We start from the raw sequence: 25,552 nt of genomic DNA, 5'->3' as shown, positions 1-25,552 counted from the left end.
AGTTTATTGCTGAGTGACCGGGGGTAGGGTGGGGCTGTAGTTTCTTACTTTGGTTAGACCAGAGTAGCTCCAATCCAGAGACAATAAAAGAATAGTTATTATGCCGCGACGGCGTGACCGGGAACCAAGCTGGACGAACACACCGTTTTGGGTTCGTTTTAATAAATTGATTTTCAGTAATCTCAGAATTACCCGAACCTTTTCATCCTGTCGCCCGTTCGCTTGGCAACACCCCAGTCAGTTCTGAATAGCGTGGGAAACTACTTATGTGCGGCAAATTAACGTATCTCATTTACCAGTTCACTGATTATGCATGCAGCTGGCTGCCGTCGTGTGGACTGTAATCAGTTCTGCAGTTCGAACCTGTGATAAGATTCTATTCTAAATAAACATTTCGCAGCTCCTCCTTTGTATGGGCTGGAGTAGACGGTTGTTGGAACCTGTGTGTGTGTAAACTGTAACATTATTCGGTTCATAGTGCCATCTGGGGCCATTTCGAACGTGGAAGATGTCGCAGAAACAGCAATGTGGCTCTCCAAGCAATTTATATCGACGGAGATAGCACCAACGAGCATATTAACTGAAGAAAAGTGAAATATCAGCACCTTATAAGACTTAATTCTGTTTGAGTTCGTGTATGCCAGATGTAAAGGAATTCTTCTCCTGATATGCTTCCTTATTTGCTCTTTCCCCATCCTCATCCTACTGAGGTGTGATAACCATCACGCCAAAATGACAACAAACTCTGTCCTTCCTTCATATAGTCGCTTGAGGGAAGACTACTATAGCTTGGTACAACGTGTGAATTCATATCACAATTGCTGTAAAACGTGCGAGTCATATTCGTTATCACAAAGTAAACCTTGTGGTGAACGAAAACGAAAGCGCCAGGGCCCTTTTGTTGCTGCTCTGTCACGTTACCATCCCGACTTCGACTCGCTAGCAAACATTTGCATAAAATATCGCCATTGCGTTTATGCGAAGTCTCAAACAGTGCAACTGCAGATATCCATAACAACACGAAACTATGGCCTATTTTCAAATAAGTCCTGATTTTCTACAAGTCATAAAAAAAACTGCAAATGATGTTACTGTTACAATTAAGTACTGTGTCTCAACAAAATACGAATGTCTCATTCACGCACCACTTTCGTGAAATCAACATCATGTGCCACTCCCCTATCCACTCCCACTGAACCTATTTCCTTCCTTTCCTTAAAATTTTGTTTCTTATCAGTGACATTCTTGTAGATGCAATACCTTGTCAGTGGTTGAGGTATGGTGGAGAAAAGGATTCCCTAGACACTTTCTTCGAATAATTTCATGGACCCGGACACTCTACGTCACGACAGACAGACAGACAAAGATATGAACCCGATTTTTCTGGTTTAACAACCCAGAAATTCATTATCATCTCAATCTAGCTTTATTATAATGTTAAGATCTATTTGATGACGCAAATATTCACAAACTCAAAAAGGTGAAGCCGAGTACCTGTCACATGAATCTCTTCTATCATCAGCGATTTTTTGGTCCAACATGTGCTTAAGGCTGCGAAATAAATAAATCAAATAGACGTAAGTAAACGTGTCCGGTGAATAATTGTTTTGTGTCGCATTTTAATAAATATTTGCTCAGTTCTGTTTCACAGGTCCACGATGGCCGTGACGTGCAACATAAAGATATTAATCTGGATCACAATGCTTGATGCCTATAATGATGAACATCACTGTCAAATTCAACCTTAGCTGTCAGCATACTCTGACTCAACTCACGATTATTATGTTTATTTTTTATGATGAGAGCGGTGTGGATTTCAGTTGATAGTCCCGCCTCGCGGCTTCCTGAAGCCTTCACATATCTACTAAGTCACAGAGTATGCTTCGAGAGGAAGTAATTACACGTTAAGTGGGCCATTCTGAAGAGCAGACACCATGTTTATAAACCAAACGAATTTAAGGAGCCTTGGGAACCAGCATAAGCACGTCAGCGACTTGTGCACTAACAAGTGCGCTGGCAACATTGTGCTCAATGACACAGTAATATGGACGTAGGGTATTATGCAAAAGTGGCCACGGGTCGTGGCAGAGGCCCTGTGCTGGTGGCAGGGTGAACAGCTTGTTGTGCCTTCTCATGGCAATACAGAATGCATGGTGGCTTATAACGGTAGGAACCTTTAGTTTAAGCTTAACTGTTCTACATTTTATCCGAAGGCCGTCTACAATGGATGACCCATTCACGTTATGCACTCTATTCACAAAAATCTGTTCTGTAACGAAGCGCATACGTTGTAGGTTCACTGTAGAAGTTACGCCAGACTGCGTTAAAACAGGAAATCGGGCAGGAAAATGTCAATTCAGATTGCGCTGGCGGATCGCGTCTTCAGATCTACGCAGGGGAAAAAAGATGTTGTCCACTAACGAAAGTAATACCAAATAAGTTTAATAAATGTGTAGTAAATAATTTGTCACACGCTTCGTTGACGCACTTAGGTAAGCGCAGTATACATACGCACAACAAACAGCAACCTATTTCACAGTGCACATGGTTGTGATTAATCTCATGGAAACAGATTCCAGAGGTAAAATGCTCCATCCTATCGATGCACAAAAAAGGCTATTATGCTCCTGTTTCAAATCATTCAGTCCGAAAAGCACGATACCATCTGCCTCATTCTACCTTCCTCAGCCCCTATAGAGATTTTCCCAAAAATTCCTGCATGCGAACATACCCGCGCTCTTTTTAACGTGCAACTCACCTGTCACTCCCACAGAGTTCTTTGTTATTCACTCACACCCACTAGTTCATCGCTGTAAGTCTCTCATACCCATTCACTCCCACTTGCCCATTCTCTCTTATGCATCCAGCCCACTTCATCGTCATTATCTCTTCGTGTCTCTCTCTCATTGCAGCTGAGAGACAGTCTCCTCCCTTTTGCACTACTACTACTACTAACTACTAACTGACTTCTCTCACTGTCACTGTCTCCCTCTTGCTCTCCCTTACTACCTCTATCTCATTCATCCATTCCTTTCCTCTGCTGCTGTCTCTTCTCACTGTTACTCTCCCTCTCTCTCTTGTTTTCCTTGACGTACATTCCATCTCTCACTAGCTCCCACCCACTTCCACTTTCTCCTTCTCTTTATTCCTGTCCCGCTAGCACTGTCTCCTTCACTCTTTCCCTAGCACTGTTCTGCCACTGTCAATTATGTTTCACTACCAATGTATCCCTCGTTCCCGTCCTTCTTTCTCTACCACTGTCTACTATCTTCCACTGTTTATTTCTTTTCCGTCTTTCCCAATGTCACGTTCTCCGTTACCATAAAAAATAGCGAATATGTTCGCATTTTAAGGGTGCTGAGAAGGTAGAATGAGGCAACTGGTACGCCACTTTCCAGTCTGTCTTCTAAACAGGATCATATTCGCCTTTTCTCTGCATTCTTCCTCTGGTTCCCTGCTTTTTGCTCCACAACAGGGCATGTCACTCTTATAAAAAGAACTTTATGGATCAGTAAAATTTTGGTAGTTTCTGCACGTAAAACTGAAATAACGCAGACCATATTTCACATGCACATAAATTTTGAATGTACTCAAGTACAAGATGGGGCTTCCAGAATCATTCTGCTGATAACGGAGACGCTTTACAGCATAATTCTCCGCGCTACGTCAGTTTATAAATTACTTTTACACAGCTGTATTTCAGAAACTAATAAAGATATCAAGGAAGGAAATTTTCGAAGATGTTCGAAATCGGGATCTTAGGAATGTAGAATAAAAATTTTAGCCATTTTCTGTACATTGTCGTCTTGGAACCCGAGGCTCAGTTTTAGTAAGAAAAATGGTAAAAAAAACATTTTGAGGTTTTCTAAGGAACCGACCAATAAGTAATGGTGCCGCCATAAACCCACTAAGCCCCACCGTAGACCACATAAAATGCAAAAAGAATCAAACGATTTGCTCCATTTGCTAAACAAGAGGAAGTGTCTAAAATTCAACCTTTGACCCTGAGCTGTGTAGGATCGTGACACTAAGACGATCTTTTTTTGGGTATACAAATGGTCCCTACCTATTCCTTCACCAATAGAACACGATGTACGAACCCCGTGTTTTGGAACATGTCCGGAAGTCCAAGAAGAAGTGCACTGAATTAACGACGTGCAGCAAAATATTAAAGCTAATATCAAATCATGTTAATTGATTCTTCCGTCCGTTCTTGGTAGAACAATATTATAGTAAACGAAAAACACTATAGTGCTTATGTGCCACAGAATTAAGGAATTATGATTTATTGAATTTAAATATTAATAGTCACAATACATAAAGTCATCAATAACAGAACTGCTATCAACGGTCATTAGGACAGCTAGCAAGAACCGCTATAATAACTGGAGTCGTTTAATGTACTTACACTGTAAATTGAACAGCTCTGAAATAATCATCCTAGTAACAAGCAACAAAAGTTCATCATGTGGAAATGTGGAAACTACTGCTAATGATTTGTGCCGGGACGTTATGACCTTGTTAAAATATGTAGAGCTCCTGTTATGTTGAGCACACTAAATGAGCGTAGAGGTCCATGTTTAGAAAACAGGCAAGGCAAATTGTATTTTGTATGTCGGCGAGCAGCTGGATGGTACTGAACATAGACGTACCGGTGAATGAATCTTCATGTGAAGCATGTTATCAGCTGGTCCGGTCCTGAAGCACCACCTTATCGTCTCGACTGAGATACGACCAGGGACTGGCTTGTTTGGACAAGATACACTTGTCATTCGAGTGTTTGCTCACCTCCCTAACGTCAGACTGGTGTCTGTGGCTGTGACTGGTTGTAGAGTTTAGTTTTAGCAGTCTTATTTAATACTCTTTACAATAGTAAAGCTGTAACTATTTCATATGAAACGACGAAGAAAAAATATAATTTTGTGCTTAAGTAGCATCTAATAAACTATTATAACAGCTAACGAAACAGCGACTATATGGACTTTTCCTTAACTTTGTGGACCTAAATGCTGTGTTTGGAGGTCCTGGGTACTGGTATCGGTAGTATTAGCAGGTAATTTTTCTCTTCGGAGTAATTCCTTTTTGTTCATATACACACACCAAAAAAAGTTTTCCATCACCCCGGTTCTCAGAAGTCCTGAAGATAGACCTTGACTGTGGATATTGTATCACAGACACAGTCTCTTTGACTGTTCAGAGACGACACTAAACCTGGCCAAAGACGCAAACAACCATGCATGAGCAGCGCCTTTTAGACAGAGGGAGTCAGACAGCCGATCAGTTCCAGGCATTCCATCAGGAAGGAGGTACACGGCTCGTGTTGTCTGTAGTTCAACCACGTCTAGGCGGTCAATACCGCGGTTCGATCGCGTCCGCATTGTTACTTTGTGCCAGGAAGGGCTCTCGAGAAGGGAAGTGTTGAGTGAACCAAAGCGATGTTGTTCGGACATGGAGGAGATAGAGACAGGAATTGTCGATGACATGTCTCGGGCAGGCCGCCCAAGGGCTACTACTGCAGAGAATGACCGCTACCTACGGATCATGGCACGGAGGAACCCTGACAGCAACGCCACCATGTTGAATAATGCTTTTCGTGCAGCCACAGGATGTCGTGTTACGACTCAAACTGTGTGCAATAGGATGCATGATGCGCAACTTCACTCCCGACGTCCATGGCGAGGTCCATCTTTGGAATCACGACACGATGCAGCGCGGTACAGATTGTCCCAACAACAAGCTGAATGGACCGCTCAGAATTGGCATCACGTTCTCTTCACCGATGAGTGTCTCATACGCCTTCAACCAGACAATTGTCGGAGACGTGTTTGGAGGCAACCTGGTCAGGCTGAACGCCTTAGACACACTATCCAGCGAGTGTAGCAATGTGGAGGGTCCCTGCTGTTTTGGTGTGTCATTACGTGGGGCCGACGTACGCCGCTGGTGGTCAATGAAGCCACCGTAACGGTTATACGATATGTGAATGCCATCCTCCGACCGATAGTGCAAACATATCGGCAGCATAATGGCAAGGCATTCGTCTTCATAGACGACAGTTCCCGCCCCCATCGTGTACATCTTGTGTATGGCTTCCTTCAGGATAACGGCATCGCTCGACTAGAGTGGCCAGCATGTTCTAACCCTATCCAGTATGCCTGGGTTGGATTGAAAAGGACTGTTTATAAACGACGTGACCCACAAACCACTCTGAGGGATCTACGCGGAATCGCCGTTGAGGACTGGGACAATCTGGACCAACAGTGCCATGATGAACATGTGGATAGTATGCCACGACGAATACAGGCATGCATCAATGCAAGAGGACGTGCTACTGGGTATTAGAGGTAGGGGTGTGTACAGCAATATGGACCACCACCTCTGAAGGCCTCGCTGTATAGTGGCATAACATGCCATGTGTGGTTTTCATGAGCAATAAAAAGGGCGGAAGTGATATTTATGTTGATCTCTACTCCAATTTTTTGTACAGGTTCCGGAGCTCTCGGAACCGAGGTGATGCAAAACTTTTTTTTATTTGTGTATAAATTTAATGCTCTGAAACTGAAGAATCATACAATGGACTATTTTGTTATCTTAATAACGCGCATTTCATAAATAAATTAAAGGAAGACAAACTATTACTTAAGTGTGTCCCAAGCAACGAAAGATAATTGTGCTACTGGGTAAGACATCATGAAAGTGAAATCCTCTACAGAAAATCTAAAATATTGGTAGGAAATTTATACTTTTTTACTGTGGTAAGTTTATTCGTGCAACATGTTGGCACGCCTTTGTCCTAACCGCGGACCGTCGCTGTGTTCTGTGTCTCCAGATAAAGACGCGGCTCTGCAATACTTCTACGGGCCGATCGGCCTGCTGTTCCTGCTGAACACCGGCCTGTTCGCCGTCAGCATCTACCGCACGTGCACCTACCCGCCGGCCTTCAGGGACAGGTCGCCCACAGAGAGGTGCGTACACAACACTACACTACACTACGCTTACGTTACTCCTACTTGCACGCAGCCCACACATCAACCGCGTCGTAAAATTCTGTCACGTCATATTTATGCATGGTACCGCGTCTCTAAAAAGAAACATCCTTCCCAGTGAACAACTAACCGTCGATACAGAATCAAACAAGACCCTCCAGGTCCACTAAAGCTCCATACCGGGTGTCCATAAATTATCTTTACAACTTAAAACTTTAATACCTTTAAAAACTATTTTAACAAATGGTTTTCAACATGTGATACGTCAAAGTTTTGTTTCCTGATTCACACACATCAATGTGTGCACTTTTAGTGGCGCGGATAATGTCTAGTCGGGATTCCATTTCTCTCCACTAACGATACAAGATGTCCACTGCGACGTGTTCAAATGCATTGCGAATGCGCGCCTTAAAGTCCTTTAGGTCTCTAATCTCGTTTCGGTACACCGGATCCTTTACAAAACGCCACAGGAAGAGGCCATAGGCGGCCATCGAATTGGACCATATCCAATCAATCTATCCGGAAACTTTTCGTGTGTAAATTGAAGGATGCGTACCGACCAGTGTGTGGCGCCCCATACTGCTGGAATATGACGTCACGTTGCAGGCATTCAGACTGTGGAGCAGCAAACTCTTGTTACATGTCCAGCTAAACACCACCGTTGACGGAGGACTCGCTGAAAAAGAATGGATCAATGATGCAATTTTACATGTAAGTCCGCACCAAACATTGACCTTGGGACTGTCTCTCTCCGTTTCACGTGTAACATAAGGATGCTGTGAACACAATATACGGACGTCATGATGATTCAATTTGCCAGATATATAAACGTTGCCTCATCGGAGAAGAAAAATCTTTCCCAAAAAGTCAATCTTGCCTAACATATCCAACGCAAAGTGTTCGGTCTGAGGTTTGTCCGTAGGCTATAATTCCTCAAGCAGCTGCACATTATACGGATATAGGCGGGCAGGACATTGTGCACTGTTGAGCGTCTCTGTTCCATCTCTATGGCCGCTGTACGCGCCGATCTCGGCGGAGTCCTTGCAAAGCCTGCCGTACCTTGTCCACGTTGGCGTCTGAAACAGATGAGCTACCCGCCCCACTTTTATAGACAACACTACTTGTTTCCACAAACGACGTATGCGAAGCCCGAGTAGTTGTTTTGGACGGTGGTTTCCTTCCATACCGTGTTCGAAATATTCGTTGCACTTGGGAATCGGACGCTGTCTGTACTAACCACGCCGCACACTGAACTTCTCCCTGTGGCGTTCACATTTTATCAGGTTTTCAAGTTCAGTTTTGCGTAAAAATTGCATCATAAAAATAAAAAAACTTTGATTTATGACATACTAAAAACCATTTCTTAATATCTAGTATAGTTTGAAAGTTATTAAATTCTTAAGTTATAAAGATAATTAACGGACATCCTGTATTTTTCTAAAGATAAAATTCAGTCTTCGGCTGCAGAACTGGCATGTTTTATGGCATTTCACCAGTTTCGACGTACTTATATTACCTTCGGAAGTCTACAGCAATTAGGAAAAAATAAGTCTTTAGAACATAGCCATACAAGTATGTTAACAAAAAATGTATTACAAAATATTTTCTCAGTAGTGGCTTATAGCAAGGGTAAACACACCAACAATATCTTCCACAGTGAAGGATAATGACATGCCATATACTATGATGACAGTGTACAGACGAGTTCCAAATGGACCTTTGTGTTGCACCCATTCCATGGGTAAAAGCAAAACATCACACGCCACATCTATGATGTCACAAAGCAAGATGGCGCTTCTCCTGTAATCACATTGCGGTACACTATAGTGAAACAGCCAATAGCAGCCTGGTGTTTCACTGGTCATTAAAATAAAGCAGGTCAATTAGTATGTTGCCTAACTGTTCACAACTGTCTGAACGACCTTCATTATCTATCAAGCATACTCGTCAAACATTCTACCTTTCAGCTCACATGAGAGCGTACAGTATCAAAAATTATATAAACGGTGTAACTTGCAGTATTCGCACCTCTAAAACGTGTAAGCTCCATTAGCAACATGCGTGCAGCAATATATTGCTCCATAAAAACATCAGTAGCTGACAGTCTGTATGTGCGGTGAGTATCAGCTATCAGCTAATGGGGGTGCCGTTCCGTTCCGGTTTAACCCCAGTAATACCAAGGTATTTTCCATAAAGCGCATTACCAGGGAGGGGGGAGGGCGGAAGGAGAGGAGGGTACTTCATGGCCACCCAAAAAAGTGCTCGTTATTTGTTGTTGGAGTAATTAACAACATACTTTTTAAGGAGATGCTGATGTGTAAGTAGGATCCACAACGTGAAAATACATGTTAGAACACACTTGGCAATATCAATGCAGTTTCAGTAACGTGTACTACTGAGTTTATTACCACCACCAAAAAATTTAAAAAATGCCAATTTCATACCTTATAGTTGACCCTTACTCTCAAAATAATTTTTTAAGAGATGCTGATGTGTAGTTAAGTCTCTGATCCTAGAAATACTGCATACGACACTCATTAAGGAAAGTGACATCTACTGCTGATACATAAAATTTTGCGTTAAGTTTAACTGAAAAATTTAAAGTATAAAATGTGGTAGAAGAATTAATTAGAAACATATTTTTTTTCAAAATTTAATAATATAAAGTGACTAGATTACAATTCGTTCAAAAGCTAGGCATAAAGTACCCCCCTCCCTCCCCTGCCCTTGGTACTGCGAGGGGTAGTGGTCTACGAGGGTTATTGGTCTTTGTGAATGAAATGCACTGTTCATTTTCCGATCCGTTCTGTAATACGTACAATTTTCTAAGTTATAAACTGACAAATTACCATCCAAGTTACAGCAAAAGTAACTTTGACATAAACATTGCATGTTTTCTATTACTGTCATTTTTTCAGGCATTTTAGACAATGAATGAATTATTTGGACTTTTCTGCTCCGAGTCACTTTTATTTCATGTTCATTTTAACACATTGCAATGTGTTTCGAGCTTGTTTTCCTCATCATCAGGCATTTATGCATACACACATAATTTAAAGATGAACTGTCTTTGTCAAAATTAACCTGGAACTGTTCTGCTGCTGGAGTCTCGGATCGATAAGAGCTGCATGGCTCATCTATAAATGCTATAAACATAAGTTTGGCAATCTTCTCAGATGTCTTGTACGGTCGAAACTGCATTCTGTTTTCCTATAATTCTTCGCAACTAAAACTGATCGTCTCCATACCATCACTGATTATACCACTGATGAGTAGTTGGCATTGGTTAAGACACGAAGTGATTAGATATTCGGCAGGATACTTAACTGCGCTTCGTACTGTAGCTGTGTATACCAGACGTATTGCATACTCCAAATGCATTTCGACAGTACTAAATCAACGACACAAAATTTGTAAATTACTCCAAGGAGATAAGAGCAGGAAGTGAAGCACTTGTGCAGAAAAGAAGTATCATAGCTGTCTGTTTCTGAAATCTCACCTCGTGTCGGAAAAGTGAAGAGGACGTCACCGATGGATCAATACGTTATCCGCTCTCAGGTTTCTGAAAACCGTGTTGCATCAGATGAAATGTTGCAAAAGCACAGTCAATGGTTTAAAACTTCTAGGTATCGCGAGATTACTCGTGAAGAACCAATCACTGGTGAAGATATCACCCGCTGCGATAAGAGCTTCTACATGTCTAGCTATCATGTCAAGCATGTAACGTATCTGTTCTTGCTGTGTTCGCTATACGACTTCCACCTGTCCTCTCATTTGATTGATAATTACTCTGAAGTGTGCTGACGCGCCTATTGTAGGCTAGGTTGTAGATGGGATGGTTCACAAACAATTGAAATCGTCAGGAAAGTAATTTTCAATCTAGCGTATGCAGTCACATCGTCGGATAAGGATCATAAGTGCAGAAACATTCAATAGCAGAATGACTAACCGAAAAGAGGCTGTACGGACTTCACTGAAATGCAAAATACACTGGTGTGCAAAACTTAAGAAATGGAAATTTGTGATAAGATCTTATGGGACCAAACTGCTGAGGTCATCGGTCCCTAAGCCTACACACTGCTTAATCTATATGAGGATAGTAACTGTTCCGAAAGAACAGATACCAGTGATGACCATGCAGCTTCTCTAGAAAGGAATGATAATTAATCGAAACCATCAGCTGCCAACAGGTGTTGTTAATATACCTCAAAGGGGACAGCTGAAAATGTGTGCTCCAAATGGAACTCGAACCCGGGATCTCCTGCTTACATGGCAGACCTTCTATCCATCTGAGCGACCAAGAGCACAGAGGAAAGCGCGACTGCAGGGACTTATCCCTTGCACGCTTCCCGTGAGACCCATATTTCCAACTGTCCACAACCTACATTCGTAATGTTCCTAAAGGATATTTGCCCATCCACTCATTACTCGCGCACGCTAAGGTGACGATTCCCGTAAGAGTTAGGGCAACCTGTGCGCATTTGCTGAGCCTGAAAACGTACAAGATCGGACAGCGAAACCTGTTCCTGTGGCGAAGCCTTAGTTTACACAAATGAAAGTCTTATACTGAGGCTAGCACGAAAAGAAAGCAGTACCAAGCAAAGAAAGAAAATGATAGGAAGGGAAAGGGGAGTCCTCGTCGCCAACTTTTGTATCCCGCTTGGAAGGCGACGCGTGGGTAGGAGAGTGCCAACCTAATAACTTTAATACGCCGGGCATCGTTGCTATCGATACCACACGTCCAGTGGCAATAAACAGCGCTGCTCAATCGCTGCTGAAGTACTTTTCATTCATCGTGTTTTACCATGCCTGTGAACACATACCAATAACCAATATTGTGCTAGAGTAATTTTGGACCCCTCTGTCGACTGTACACTCCCCTTTGGGTCCTGGTGTTGGAATAGGCCCAAGGTATTCCTGCCTGTCGTAAGAGGCAACTAAAAGGAGTCTCTCACGTTTCGGCATAAAGGTGATGGTCCGCTGTAGGGTTTGACCTCCTTTTTTCAAAATTTTCCCGAAGAGCGAGCCAACTGGGGAAGGGCGCCTTACATGGTGCATATTTCACAGGGACCATCTTTTGCAGTCTGACGATTAACTGCTCCCCGATTTAGAGCGGCAAGGTGTCCATTTCGTCCAGCGCGTCCACCAGGATCTGAGGGATAATCAGGTTGCCACCAGTGCCTTCATCTTGGCCTTCGACGGTAACACACTACCCGAGAAAGTCAAGGTGATGGTCTACCGTTGTGACATAGAGCCATATATCCCTCCTCAAAGGCGGTGCTTCAAGTGCTGGGAGCCGGCCGGTGTGGCCGTGCGGTTAAAGGCGCTTCAGTCTGGAACCGCATGACTGCTACGGTCGCAGGTTCGAATCCTGCCTCGGACATGGATGTGTGTGATGTCCTTAGGTTAGTTAGATTTAAGTAGTTCTAAGTTCTAGGGGACTTATGACCACAGATATTGAGTCCCATAGTGCTCAGAGCCATTTGAACCTTTTTTTTTTAAGTGCTGGAAGTTCGCCGATATGTCTTCTCGCTGTACTTCCAGCGTCATCTGTCGGGATTGTGGACGTCCTTCGCATCCCAATACTCCATGTGCCCTGCCTCCCATCTGTGCCAACTGTGGAGAGAACCATTCTCCATGCCTGTCAGATTGCAAGACTCTCCAGAAAGAAAGAAAAGTAATGGAATATGAGACCCTGGAACGTCTGACCTACACTGAGACTAAGAAAAAATAAGAGGCTACGTCCTGTGCATATGTACTCAACCTACGCCACCACTACGACAACGATTCTACCATCTTCCGTTCTGCCACATACAGTTGGCTCTCAGAGCTGTCAGACTCCACCTCCCCCCTTGATGGTGGGAGCCACTTCCCTCACTGTTGCTCTCCTGCACTACATACTTCTGGAGCAACACCCCCCCCCCCTCCCCAACCATCGCGGACGGTAGTCCCCACTTCTCAGCTGAAGAAGCATAAGTCTTCTTCGGCTACTCTCGCGAGGAAAGGATCCCTTGGGTCATTCTCCTCCCAGGTTCATACCAGTGGCAAACCTGACACTCGTCAGTGGCTGAAGCAACCACAGGTAGCTGGTTATAGGGCCTCACAGTCTTCCTCAGTTCCTGACACTGAATCAGTGAAGCCCTCCCATCTGAACAAACCTAAGGAGCAGCGAGAGAAACCAAAAAAGAAAAAGACCCCAATAACCAAGGCACTTGTTCACTACACGCCACAGTGAACCATATAACGCCCCATTTACAGAGTAGGAGCTCCTCAGCGCCCTTCTACATTGCTCCGACACAGCTCCTGGGCCGGATTGAATCCACAGTTAGATGATCAAACATCTCTCGTCTGACTACAAGCAACATCTCATCATCTTCGACTGGATCTGGTGCAATGGCGTCTTTCCATCGCAATGGCGGGAGACCACCATCATTCTGGTACTCAAAACCGGTCAAATCCCGCTTGATGTGGATAGCTACCAGCCCATCAGCCTCACCTCTTTGTGAGTTGTAGGAATGTATGGTGTGTTGGCAGTTGGGTTGGGTCCTGGTGTCACGTGGCCTACTGGCTCCATGTCAGTGGGCTTCCGCCAGGGCCGCTCTACCACTGATAATCTTGTGTCCATCACGTCTGCCATCTGAACAGCCTTTTTCAGACGCCAACATCTGGTTGCCATCTTTTTTGACTTACGTAACGCATGCGACATGATTTGGCGACGTTATATCCTTGCCACATTGCATAAGTGGGGTCTCCCGGGCCCACTCCCGATTTTTATCCAAAACTTCCCGTCTCTCTGTACTCTCCATGTCCAAATCGGTGCCTCCCTTAGTTCCCCCCATATTCAGGAGACTGGCGTTCCGCAGGTCTCCGTATTGAGTGTATCTCTATTTTTAGTGGCTATTAAGGATCTACCAGCAGCTGTAGGGCCGTCAGTCACGCGTTCTCTATATGCAGATGACTTCTGCATTTTCTACTGCTCCTCCATCACTGGTGTTGCTGAGCAGTGCCTACAGGGAGCCAGGTGCAAAGTCATGTGTCATGCATTTCTGTCGGCGTCGCACCATTCATCCAGAACCAGAAATTTACCTTAATGACGATCCACTCACTGTAGTGGAGACATCGCTTCTTAGGACTGGTTTTCGATGCCCAATTGAGTTGGCTACCTCACCTTTGTCAGTTTAAGCGGAAGTGCTGGCAGCACCTCAATAACCCTCCACTGCCTAAGCAACACCAACTGGGGTGCAGATCACTGCAGCTCTACGGAGCCCTTGTTCAATCCCATCTAGACTAGGGACGGGGGGAGTCTGGTTTTATGGTTCAGTGGCGCCCTCAACGTTGAGTTTACTCGACCCAGTGCACCACTGTGGCGTTTGTATAGTGACAGGAGGTTTTAGAACGAGTCCGGTGACCAGTGTCCTGGTGTAGGCTGGAGTCCCTCCATTGAAGATTAGGCATGCACAACTGCTTGCCATTTACGTTGCACGTGTTTGTAGTTCTCCTGCACATCCGAATTACGGTCTCCTTTTCCCAAACATGGCGGTTCATCTCATGCATCGGCGGCCCAGGTCAGGGCTTATGATTGTTGTTCACGTCCGGTCCCTTCTGTCTAAACTGGAGTCCTTCCCGTTACCACCTCTTCAGGAGGTCCATTCACAAACACCTCCATGGTGTACACCTAGACAGCCAGACCGCAGATTCTTCTGGACCGTTTGCATGGCCCTAAGGACTCCGTTAACCCTGCGGCTCTGTGCTATCACTTCCTCTCGATTCTCAACATGTACCAGGGCCATGAAGTGGTTGACACCAACGGCTCGATGGCTGATGGTCACGTAGGCTTTGTGTATGTTCATGGAGGACATATTAAACAACACTCCTTGCCAGATGGCTGCAGTGTTTTTGTTGCAGAGCTAGTGGCCATATCTCGTGCTCCTGAGTACATCCGCTCATGACCTGGCGAGTCACTTCTCCTGTGTGCTGACTCCTTGAGCAGCCTACAAGCTATCGACCAGTGCTACCCTCGCCAACCTTTGGTAGCGTCCATTCAGGGGTCCCTCTATGTGCTGGAACGGTCCCGTCGATCAGCGGTATTTGTGTGGACCCCAGGACACGTCGGAATCCAAGGCAACGAACTTGCTGACATTCTGTCCAAACAGGCTACGCGGAAACCACTTCTGGAGATGGGCATATCCGAAACTGGCCTGCGTTTCGTCTTACGCCGCAGGGTTTTTCGGCTTTGGGAGACGGAATGGCATAACAGTAAGCACAACAAACTGTGTGTCATTAAGTAGACTACGAATTTGTGGGAATCTTCCATGCATCCCTCTCGCAGGGAGTCAGTTGTCCTCTGCCGGCTCTGCATTGGCCACGTATGGCTAATGCATGGTTGCATGGTTACCTCCTCAGTCACAAGGAACCACCTCGGTGTTGCTGTGGCTCACAAATGACGGTCGTCCACCTCTTGCTGGACTGCCCACTTTTAGCCGCTCTGTGGCGAACTTTCAACTTTCCCAGCACTCTACCTTCGGCGTTGGGTGACAATGCCTCAATAGCAGCTTTAGTTTTACGTTTTATTCGTGAGGGCGGGTTTAATCATTTGATCTACTAAGTTTTAGTGCATGACCTTTGTCCCTCTGTGTCCTTCACCCTAGTGCTTTTAGGGCGGAGGTTTTAATGTGTTGCAGAGTGGCTGGCTTCCCCTTTTTACTCTCGTGATCAGCCAGCAATGGTAATCTGCTCTCTTGTTTTGATCTCTTCTGCATGTTTCTTGCGTCTCTCTGTGGATTTCTTCACTGATTTTGTCCATTTTAGTATCTGTTGCCCTTCTGTCATTCTTGTGGTTATCTCCTTTCTTCCAGCTGTGTTTTGTATGTCTCAATTATTTTACTCCCACCCTTTTGGAATTATTTGAATTGGAACGAGGGACCAATGACCTAGCAGTTTGGTCTTTCCCCCTACCTTTTAAACCAACCAACCAATCGATTGTGCACGTAAAATTTCGCTTTCAGTATCATCACTCACTCTTCCCGGCGACAGTGGGCGTCGCACGAAAGAAGTAATTAACAGAATCTGTCTGGGGTGACTAGAGCTACACACTGCAAAAATGAAATTGCAAATATCTGCCTAAATATCAGAGAAAATGCGCCTGACGCCTCTTAAGAGGCATAGCCTGTGTATATGGACAAGGGCATACCCAGGATCTGAACTAGGGGGGGGGGGGGGGGGGGGGATCATACTAGTTTCAGGAAACAAGGACTCGAGACAACATACAGCACTTCTTATTAAATAAAACAGTAAACCAGTCAAAAACTGCTTTTAATAAACATTTTAAATACAAGAATGCACTTGTACAATCCGAGAAAACATGCAGCATTTCTTATTAAATAAAACAGTAAACTAGTGAAAAACTGCGAATATCTTCTAGGGGAGGGGGGGGGGGGCAGCTGCCCTTCACCCTTGCCCCTCGCTGGGTACGCCCATGTATATGGATGTACTAGCGATAATCAAAGCTCTGAAACTTCCTGGCAGATTAAAACTGTTTGTCGGACCGGGACTCGAACTCGGAACCTTTGCCTTTCGCGGGCAAGTGCTCTACCAACTGAGCTACCCAAGCACGACTGACGCCCCGTCCTCACACCTTTAATTCTGCCAGTACCTCGTCTCCTACCTTTCATATCAGCGCACACTCCGCTGCAGAGTGAAAATCTGAATCAAAGATCTTATTGTATTGAAAAATGTGGACACTTCAGTTTTTGTTTGTTTCCAGTTATTTGTCTGCAGTCGTGATACACTTTGTAACTTCCACGTCACAGGACCGTAGTACGCCGCTAGAAAATCCAAAATTTCGCAGAGCAACTCAACTTTACCAGTGAGCGCGCCATTTGGATTTGGCTCCTCTGGCGGCGTGCTATGCATCTGTCACGGAAAGATGGCAGTTCTCGCTGAAACAAACGGTTTTCGACTATAGCGGATTTTTCACCGCCAGTTTAAACGGACTGTTAAAACCGCTCAAAATAACCGGTTTCTGAAATATTCGATTTTCGGTCTTGTATTCCTATTATTTCCTGTGATTAACGGAGAACTCGAATAATTATTGAAAAATTTTGCCTCTCTCGGTTTCAAGAGACATAGAATCAAAATATTAAATTATATAGTCAAGTACACTGAAGAGCCAAAGAAATTTGTACACCTGCCTAATATCGTGTAGGGCCCCGATAAGCAAGCAGAACTGCCGCAACACGAAGTGGCAAGGACTCGACTAATGTCTGAAGTAGTGCTGGAGGGAACTGAAACCATGAATCCTGCTGGGCTGTACATAAATCCGTAAGAGTTCGATAGGGTAGAGTTCTCTTCTGAACAGCAAGTTGCAAGGCATCTCATATATGTTCATTAATCTTCATTTCTGGGGCGTCTGGTGACCATCGGATGTATTCAAACTCATAAGAGTGTTCCTGGAGCCACTCTGTAGCAATTCTGGACGTGTGTGGAGGCGCATTGTCCCGCTGGAATTGCCCAGTCCGTCGGAATGCACAATGGACATGAATGGACGCAGGTGATCAGACTGGTTGCTTACGTACGTACCATCTGTCAGAGTCGTATCTAGACGTATCAGGGTTTCCATATCACTACAACAGCACATGCCTCAGCCGGCCGCAGTGGCCATGCGGTTCTATCCGCTACAGTCTGGAACCGCGCGACCGCTACGGTCGCAGGGTCAAATCCTGCCTCGGGCATGGATGTGTCTGATGTCCTTAGGTTAGTTAGGTTTAAGTAGTTCTAAGTTCTAGGGGACTGATGACCAAAGAAGTTAAGTCCCATAGTGCCCAGAACCATTTGAACCATTTGAAGCACATGCCCCACACCATTACAGAGCCTCTACCAGCTTCAACAGTCCCCTGCTGATATGCAGGGTCCATGGATTCATGAGATTGTCTCCATACCCGTACACGTCCATCCACTCGACACAATTTGAAACGAGACTCGTCCGACCAAGCAACATGTTTCCAGTCGTCAACACCGACATTGGGCTGTTGACGAGCCCGGGCGAGGCGTAAAACATTGTGTCGTGCAGTCATCAAGGATACACGAATGGGCCTTCAGCTCCGAAAGCCCATATCAATGATCTTTCGTTGAATGGTTCGCACGCTGACATTTGTTGGTGGCCCAACACTGAAATCTGCAACAATTTGCGGAAGAGTTGCACTTCTGTAACGTTGAACAATTCTCTTCAGTCGTCGCCCGTCCCTTTCTTGCAGGATCTTTTTCCGGCCGCAACGATATCGGAGATTTGATGTTTTACCGAATGCCTGATATTCACGGTACATTCGTGAAGTGGTCGCACGGCTAAATCCCCATTTCGTCGCTCCCCTCGGAGATGCTATGTCCCACCGCTCTTGCGCCAGCTATAAAAAAAACACCACGTTCAATCTCTCTTAAATCTTGATAATCTGCCATTGTAGCAGCAGTAACCGACCTAACAACTGGGTCAGACATTTGTTCGGCGTTGCTTGCCGCAGCGCCGTATTCTGCCTGTTTACATATCTGTGATTTGAATACGCATCCCTATACCAGTTTCTGTGGCGCTTCAGTGTAAAACTACTTAGTCCGTACTCCATTCGCTGCTTTTCTCGAAAAGTGATACATGGTTGTCTACTAGAAAAAATCGGTGTTATCCTATTGATTCCCATTTTTTGCAACTTTGCTCAAAAATCATGTTGTAATCAGTGATCATACTACATTTGGACATTACGAATAGTTCGTGCTAAAGGGTGAAAACTAAGGCCGAAAAACTTTATTTAGGCATGTTGTGCAGACACAGCTGCAGATTAGGTGCTTTCTATTTTTGTTGTAAACTGCAAGAACTGTTACTTACATTATGTCGAATGTTTTGTGTGGCTCCTCTCGTTTTTAATCCATTAAAGCAAATGGAGCAATGTTCTTCACTGATACAACACTTCGTAAAATACTTTCAGACGAGTAATGGTTAATTCTTTAACACAGTTGATGTCCGACGGCTACAGTTTGAAACTTCCATATAGATCAGATGGGTCAAGTATTCCACACTGCATGTACACGTATACCATTTAACAGGCCACGCCACATGGTATCACACATGTCTCAGCAATGCAGTACCAATTGTTATACCATGTGTTGTTTCTCGTTTTTGTGGGCATTGTTATTAAAATAGCAGCGATCGCTCTTCCTCAATTCTATAACATTTCAAAACAATGCAAATTTTACGAGTAATTTTACTCGTTGATTTAAAACGTTTATTTAAAAACAAATATTTTAGCACTGCTGCTATGGTTAATTGATATTTTTTGGAAAAAAATAAACGCTTGTTATAACAGATACCAACAAAGTACCGAAAAATACCGGTTATTCAGAACTAAAATAACAATATCGGTTTTACCGGTCGTTTTTCCTGTTCCTAATGTCTTTCAAAGTGTACCACAACTGCAAACGAACGCGAAGTAATAATTACGTGACTTTATTTCTTCGAGGCGATAATTAAAGTTTTGATTGTTCCTCGTAGAAGTATGGTAGATGTTTAGAAGAGACCAAGTCTGCTCTTCCACAAGATCCTCTCCATATGAGCTACTGGTCTACCGTTATCACCTCGACTTGTGGGACGTTGAAGTCGTCACTCCCGTCCTCTTCAGATGTCGGTCGCTGCTGGATTCCCGCAGAACCTCCGCCACGCGCAGAGTCGGAAGCAGAACTCTACACTCAGTGCGGTCACGTGTTCCAGGGTGCGGATGGTGGTGACGCTGTTCGTATCGATGGGCGTCAGCTGGACGATGGAGCTGGTGTCGTGGGCGGTGGGGGGCCCGGTGTACGCGTGGCTGGTGCCCGACCTCATCAACATCCTGCAGGGCGCCATCCTGTTCGTCATCTTCGTGCTGGAGCCCAGCGTGAAGCGCGTCGTCTTCGCCGACAGCGACGCCAGGCGTCCGCGGCTGGTGCCCACCTCTCTGGAGTCCTCGCGGCTGCAGCCCGTCTGACCGGGCCTCGCGCTCTCCTGCATTGGCTGGCCAGCACCTGTCCTATACAGAGGGGCAGCCAGCTACAAGGCACTACAAGCTTCCAGCATTTGGCTGGACTGAAATATCTTCGGCCACATGATACCAAGCCCTTCACCGTTCAGTCAGACAAAATGTTGATGCACTTCAGTAAGTAGTCTCAGTTCGAAAATGAAACAGTGTTAGAAGAAGAAAGTATGGAGTTAGCTTTCCAGCATTCCGACATGAGCGCTTCAGAGCAGTTCTGAAACTATGGCACAGGAAAATCTAGTAGTTATTGAAAACACCACAGAGGTTCCGGTGAAAAATCACGAACCAAATTAAAAATTCAGTGTGTAAAGCATTGAACTAATCTTATCTCTCAGGATGAAAACGATTCCGTTTTACCGTGTTCATTCGTCATACTCATCAGCTTTCTTCGTTAAGCAAAAGATTCATGACTGTGTAACAAGATTGCAGTTTCATGGAAATGTGCGTTACTGATTCCTGACTGTTTTTGGAGACGAAATATTTTTGTAATTTACAGAGCTCTCAAAAACAAAAAGGCTTGGCTGGCAGATTAACACTGTGTACCAGAGTGGAACTCGAACCTGCGACCTTTGCCATTCACGGGCAAGTGCTCTACTGAAGTTGTATTTCATTTAAATCAAGTCTACAATCCAGTAAATCACTTATTTCTATAGACCACATCTATAAACAGCTTTTATGTTATGACCTTCAAGGAGTTGAAGCAATACTTCACTGAAATAATAAAAATACTGAGAAATTTATCCCCCACTAACCAATAGTCAATACTCCGTCTTTAGACCACGAGTGGCCTACCGGGACCATCCGACCGCCGTGTCATCCTCAGAGGAGGATGCGGATAGGAGGGGCGTGGGGTCAGCACACCGCTCTCCCGGGCGTAATGATGGTATTCTTGACCGAAGCCGCTACTATTCGGTCGAGTAGCTCCCCAATTGGCATCACGAGGCTGAGTGCGACCGAAAAATGGCAACAGCGCATGGGGCTGGATAGTCACCCATCCATGCGTCGGCCACGCCCAACAGCACTTAACTTCGGTGATCTCACGGGAACCCGTGTATCCATTGCACCAATAGTTAACAAGGTTTTCTCAAATGGATGGATAATGTACAGATAAAAATTTCTAAAATGGTTATCTGCGAAAAGTCACTAATTGCTACTACTTCACAAACTATTGTGGTATTCGTGTGTCCCATCACTTTTATTTGTTATTCTGAAGGTGAAAGGCGTAAGTGATTAAATGAGTGATTCAGGATCTCCACCTTCTGAGTTATATCTTGAGATTCTTTTTTCAGTTTTTGGAGGCCACCACCTTGTTTTTCTTGTTCCTTAGTTCAAAAAAATGTTCAAATGTGTGTGAAATCTCATGGGACTTAACTGCTAAGGTCATCAGTCCCTAAGCTTACACACTACTTAACCTAAATTATCCTAAGGACAAACACACACACCCATGCCCGAGGGAGGACTCGAACCTGCTCCGGGACCAACCGCACGGTCTATGACTGCAGCGCCCTTAGACTGCTCGGTTAATCCCGCGTGCAGTTCCTTAGAGATCCTGATTTTTCATTAAAGTTCTTTTGGACTATCTTATATCGTAACCGTAGCTTCTGCCATAGTTTTAACTTATCCTACAAGCTTCTTGTCAAATTATAACGTTTTTCTGGGCTTACTCCTTTTTATCAACTAAATTCTCCCTCGAAGCTTTAATTGTTGGCTAGTGTCGCACTTAAGTATGATTTAACCGTTACATTACTCCTTTTTTAACACTTACTTCTTCATTCAACTTTCCCTTCCCCTTTTTAGCTCCCCATTTATAATTTCATAAGTCAGTTTATTTGTGTCCTAACTGCGTTTGCCAAATGCGCACAGCTTTTTACAGAGGGATTTCTTCTGTTGAAATCATTCACGTATTCTATGCTCTTCTTCCTTACCTGCTCATTTGCCTGATCAAGAGTCACAATCCGCCCTCGCAGCTTTACTTCAGGCTGTACATCTCTTATCTTCCTTACTAGCACTGCTGGAAGGAAGGATATTGCGGAGATATTGCTTACCCATAGGTTAGGGGATTGTTTTCACTGCAGAATGAAAATTCATTCTGGAAGCAATCGTCAAGGCTGTGACTAAGCCACGTCTCCACAACATACGAGGGGCGTGTAAAAAGTCCGTTTAAAAATAAAAACTACTTACGTGTTTGGGGTAAACCTTTTTTATTTTTCGACACAGTTTCCTTTTAGACTTGTACACACTGTTCTAATTTGTTGATCCCTTTCGAATAATAGGAATTGTCCTGGCCTGCAAATTAGCTATTAGTTGCTGCAATCACCTCCTCATTTGAATAAAATCTTTGTCCCACCAGCCATTTCTTCAAATAGTAGTCTGAGGGAGCCAAGTCTGGAGAATAGGGGGGGGGGGGGGGATGTGAAACGAGTTGGAATCCTGTTTCCAATAATTCTGCGAACACAACTGCTGAGGTGTGTGCTGGTGCATTGTCGTGATGGAAAAGGACATTTTTGCGGTCCAGTCGCCGGCGTTTTTCTTGCAGTTCGGTTTTCAGATGGTCCAATAACGATGAATAATATGCACCTGTAATAGTTTTACCCTTTTCCAGATAGTCGATGAGGATTATCCCTTGCGAATACCAAAAGACAGTCGCCATAACCTTTCTGGCCGAAGGAATGGTCTTCGCCTTTTTTGGTGCAGATTCTCCCTTGGTAACCCATTATTTAGATTTCTGTTTGGTCTCAGGAGCATAGTAATGTATCCATGTTTCATCCACAGTGACGAAACGACGCTTAAAGTCCTGCGGATTCTCTCTGCACAGCTGCAAACCATCCTTGCAACACTTCACATGATTCCATTTTTGGTCAAGCGTGAGCAATCATTTAACCCATCTTGCGGATAGCTTTCTCACGTCCAAATGTTTATGCAAAATATTATGTACCCGTTCATTCGAGATGCCACAGCACTAGCAGTCTCATGCACCTTAACGTTCAGCATCACTTGTGCCCATATGGCCACTCCGAAAATTTTGAAACCACTTATAAACTGTTCTAATCGAAGGTGCAAAGTCACCATAATGTTTATCAAGCTTCTCTTTAGTCTCCTGAGGCGTTTTGCCTCTCATACAGTAATGTTTAATCACCACACGCAATTCTTTTTTCGTCCATTTTTTGACAATCACTTGACATCCTTCATTCACGCAAATGCCAAACACAAATAAATAGACCAATATGGCTGAAACGTGGTGTGCCTTTTTTCCAAAGATGCTGCTAACTAAACATGACCTAACGAGCCGGTGGTGCCATCTCTCGGACTTCGCACGGACTTTTCAAACGCCCTTCGTACTTCCTGCCAGAAATGCTGATCCAGAGAGATATTGAGGTGAACTTGTGTGATGTTTCGAAGGTTGGATGTGAGGTACTGGCGGAAGCAAGGACGAGAGGCCGGGTCGAGAGTTGATTGGATAGCTCAGTCGATAGAGCAACGGCCCAATAAACGAAAATGTTCCAGACTCAAGTCCCAAGCCGGCACATAGTTTCAATTCACCATGAAGTTTTAAATCAGCTTACACTTCACTGCAAAGTGAGGATTCATTTTGGAAATACAGCGTGATTTTTCTCGTGGACCCCGGTACTTAAAGAATAGTAACGAGTTTGCCAGAAGAATTTTAAGTTCGATTTCTAAAAAGCAGTTTATACCAACAGACAACTGCTTCCTCTTATGTTAAACATCAAATGTTGAAAGGTCCTCTATTCAACAATTCTCTCCACGAAGCAAAAACATAATGTCGACCTGGGCACATTTAAACTTTCTCCCTGTTTCTATGTGGCAAACAACAAAAGCGTTTCAAACTGAAAATTTGTAACAACATTGTTCAATACCGATTTGTCAGTTGCTGGAAAGTTTTTGTTTTAGGCACTTGATCTAAATGTACCTGATAAACGTAATTACCATTTCATGTTCCAGTAATGGTTCAAATGGCTCTGAGCACTATGGGACTTAACATCTGAGGTCATCAGTCCCCTAGAACTTAGAACTACTTAAACCTAACTAACTTAGGGACATCACACACATCCATGCCCGAGGCAGGATTCGAACCTGCGACCGTAGCGGTCGCGCGGTTCCGCACTGAAGCGCCTAGAACCGCTCGGCCACAACGGCCAGCCCATGTTCCAGAAGTCTCGGTAGTTAACTATAGCTAAACTAGTTACACAGTGGTTAATTTATACAGTACACGCGTATTCCAAATGCATCTAGTAGCTGTGACGATCATACGTTTGAATATCGCTTATATGTGGGGCTGGTATAAATCTTACAATTATGTTAGAAAAGCGAAAATTACCATAATATGAGAGCTTGCTTCCGAACAGGTAAACGGCAATCCAACGACGCAACCTGTCTTTCTGAAGTGCGACGAAGCACCAGACAGGGTTTTACATGACCTGACAAAAGCAAATCACTATTTACCTCAGTAAACAACTAACTGTCGTAGCGCACTATTCTTGCATGAGAATTTTTCGACCTTGAACGGTGTCCGTGCTCAGTGACAAGTTCCACGAAAGTTACCCAAGTCATTGCAAGTAGAAGAGGAAGAAAGGCGGGTCCACTGCGCAGCATCACGGGAAACGATATGCAGAGAAGCATTTATCAGTGAAACGAATGAATGCAGACTTTTGTGGAAACAAATCCGTCCTACTTTCAAAGCTACTATCACTACCTTGAAAATCAACGAAGTACACAAATTTTACCGCATCAGACTAGATTATTTCGTCTCAGGCTTGTACGAGAGATTTTCCAGTAGAACTTAAGAACTTGTCTGTAGCAAACTGCTCATCTACTTTCATTGAGGATATCGGTGAGAATGGAGCGTCAGTTAAAGGCCGGAGAATGGCGCACTAGTAAGCCATGAAAAATAGTGCCGCAGTAACGCGAGCAGTACCGTTTCTTTTCTGAGAGATCTCGCTTAACGGTGTACTGCGTATGAGGTAGCAGCATTTAGTACTCACATCAGATGTCGCACGATGTCATATTTATGAGATTCCTACGGCACAGTACTTCATCTTGGGTAACAAGCGTACATAAACTGCTATATTTTCTTCAGGAGTCAAACAATACAGACAACCTACTCCAGTTGTACAATTGTGTTAAGAATTTGATACATTTACTGCTGATTTATTTGTAACTATTAGAGACGTTTGTATTACTTCTTAAATAAATGTTATTTTTAATTAAATTTGTGTATATTTTATAATTTCTTGTATTGTTTTTCTTCTTAGCTTAGGTCAGTATTTACGACGACTTTGTAATAATTCCCGTCCTTGTATCGTATTTAAAACAATTCAGTCTCTTTTTAATGGTTGCCAGTCCATCTTATCGAACGCTCCAGAAATATTTTTAAACGACATTTTCGCATGCTGACGATGAAAGACATTAAAATAGAAGTCTCCAGAAAGATTCATTGATTTGTTGTAAAAAGAAACTAAAACTTCACTTGATTCATCATGAATAATGTTGACAGTTCGCAAC

At 44.1% G+C, this 25,552-nt stretch overlaps 1 protein-coding gene across 1 annotated transcript in view; it reads left to right on the top strand.

Moving 5' to 3' along the window:
- LOC126441603 (G-protein coupled receptor Mth2-like) overlaps nucleotides 1–25,213 on the top strand; it is a 214,682-nt gene extending 189,469 nt beyond the window's left edge. Inside the window, exons 6-7 of the mRNA XM_050090682.1 lie at nucleotides 6,827–6,962; nucleotides 19,732–25,213. Coding sequence (XP_049946639.1) covers nucleotides 6,827–6,962; nucleotides 19,732–19,984 — 389 coding nt within the window. The 3' untranslated portion in view covers nucleotides 19,985–25,213. The remainder of the gene's footprint in view (nucleotides 1–6,826; nucleotides 6,963–19,731) is intronic.
- Nucleotides 25,214–25,552: the final 339 nt, after the last annotated feature.

Source organism: Schistocerca serialis, chromosome 1 (genome assembly GCF_023864345.2).
Source record: "Schistocerca serialis cubense isolate TAMUIC-IGC-003099 chromosome 1, iqSchSeri2.2, whole genome shotgun sequence".
Taxonomy (NCBI): domain Eukaryota; kingdom Metazoa; phylum Arthropoda; class Insecta; order Orthoptera; family Acrididae; genus Schistocerca; species Schistocerca serialis.
This window is presented reverse-complemented; position numbering and strand designations above follow the sequence as displayed.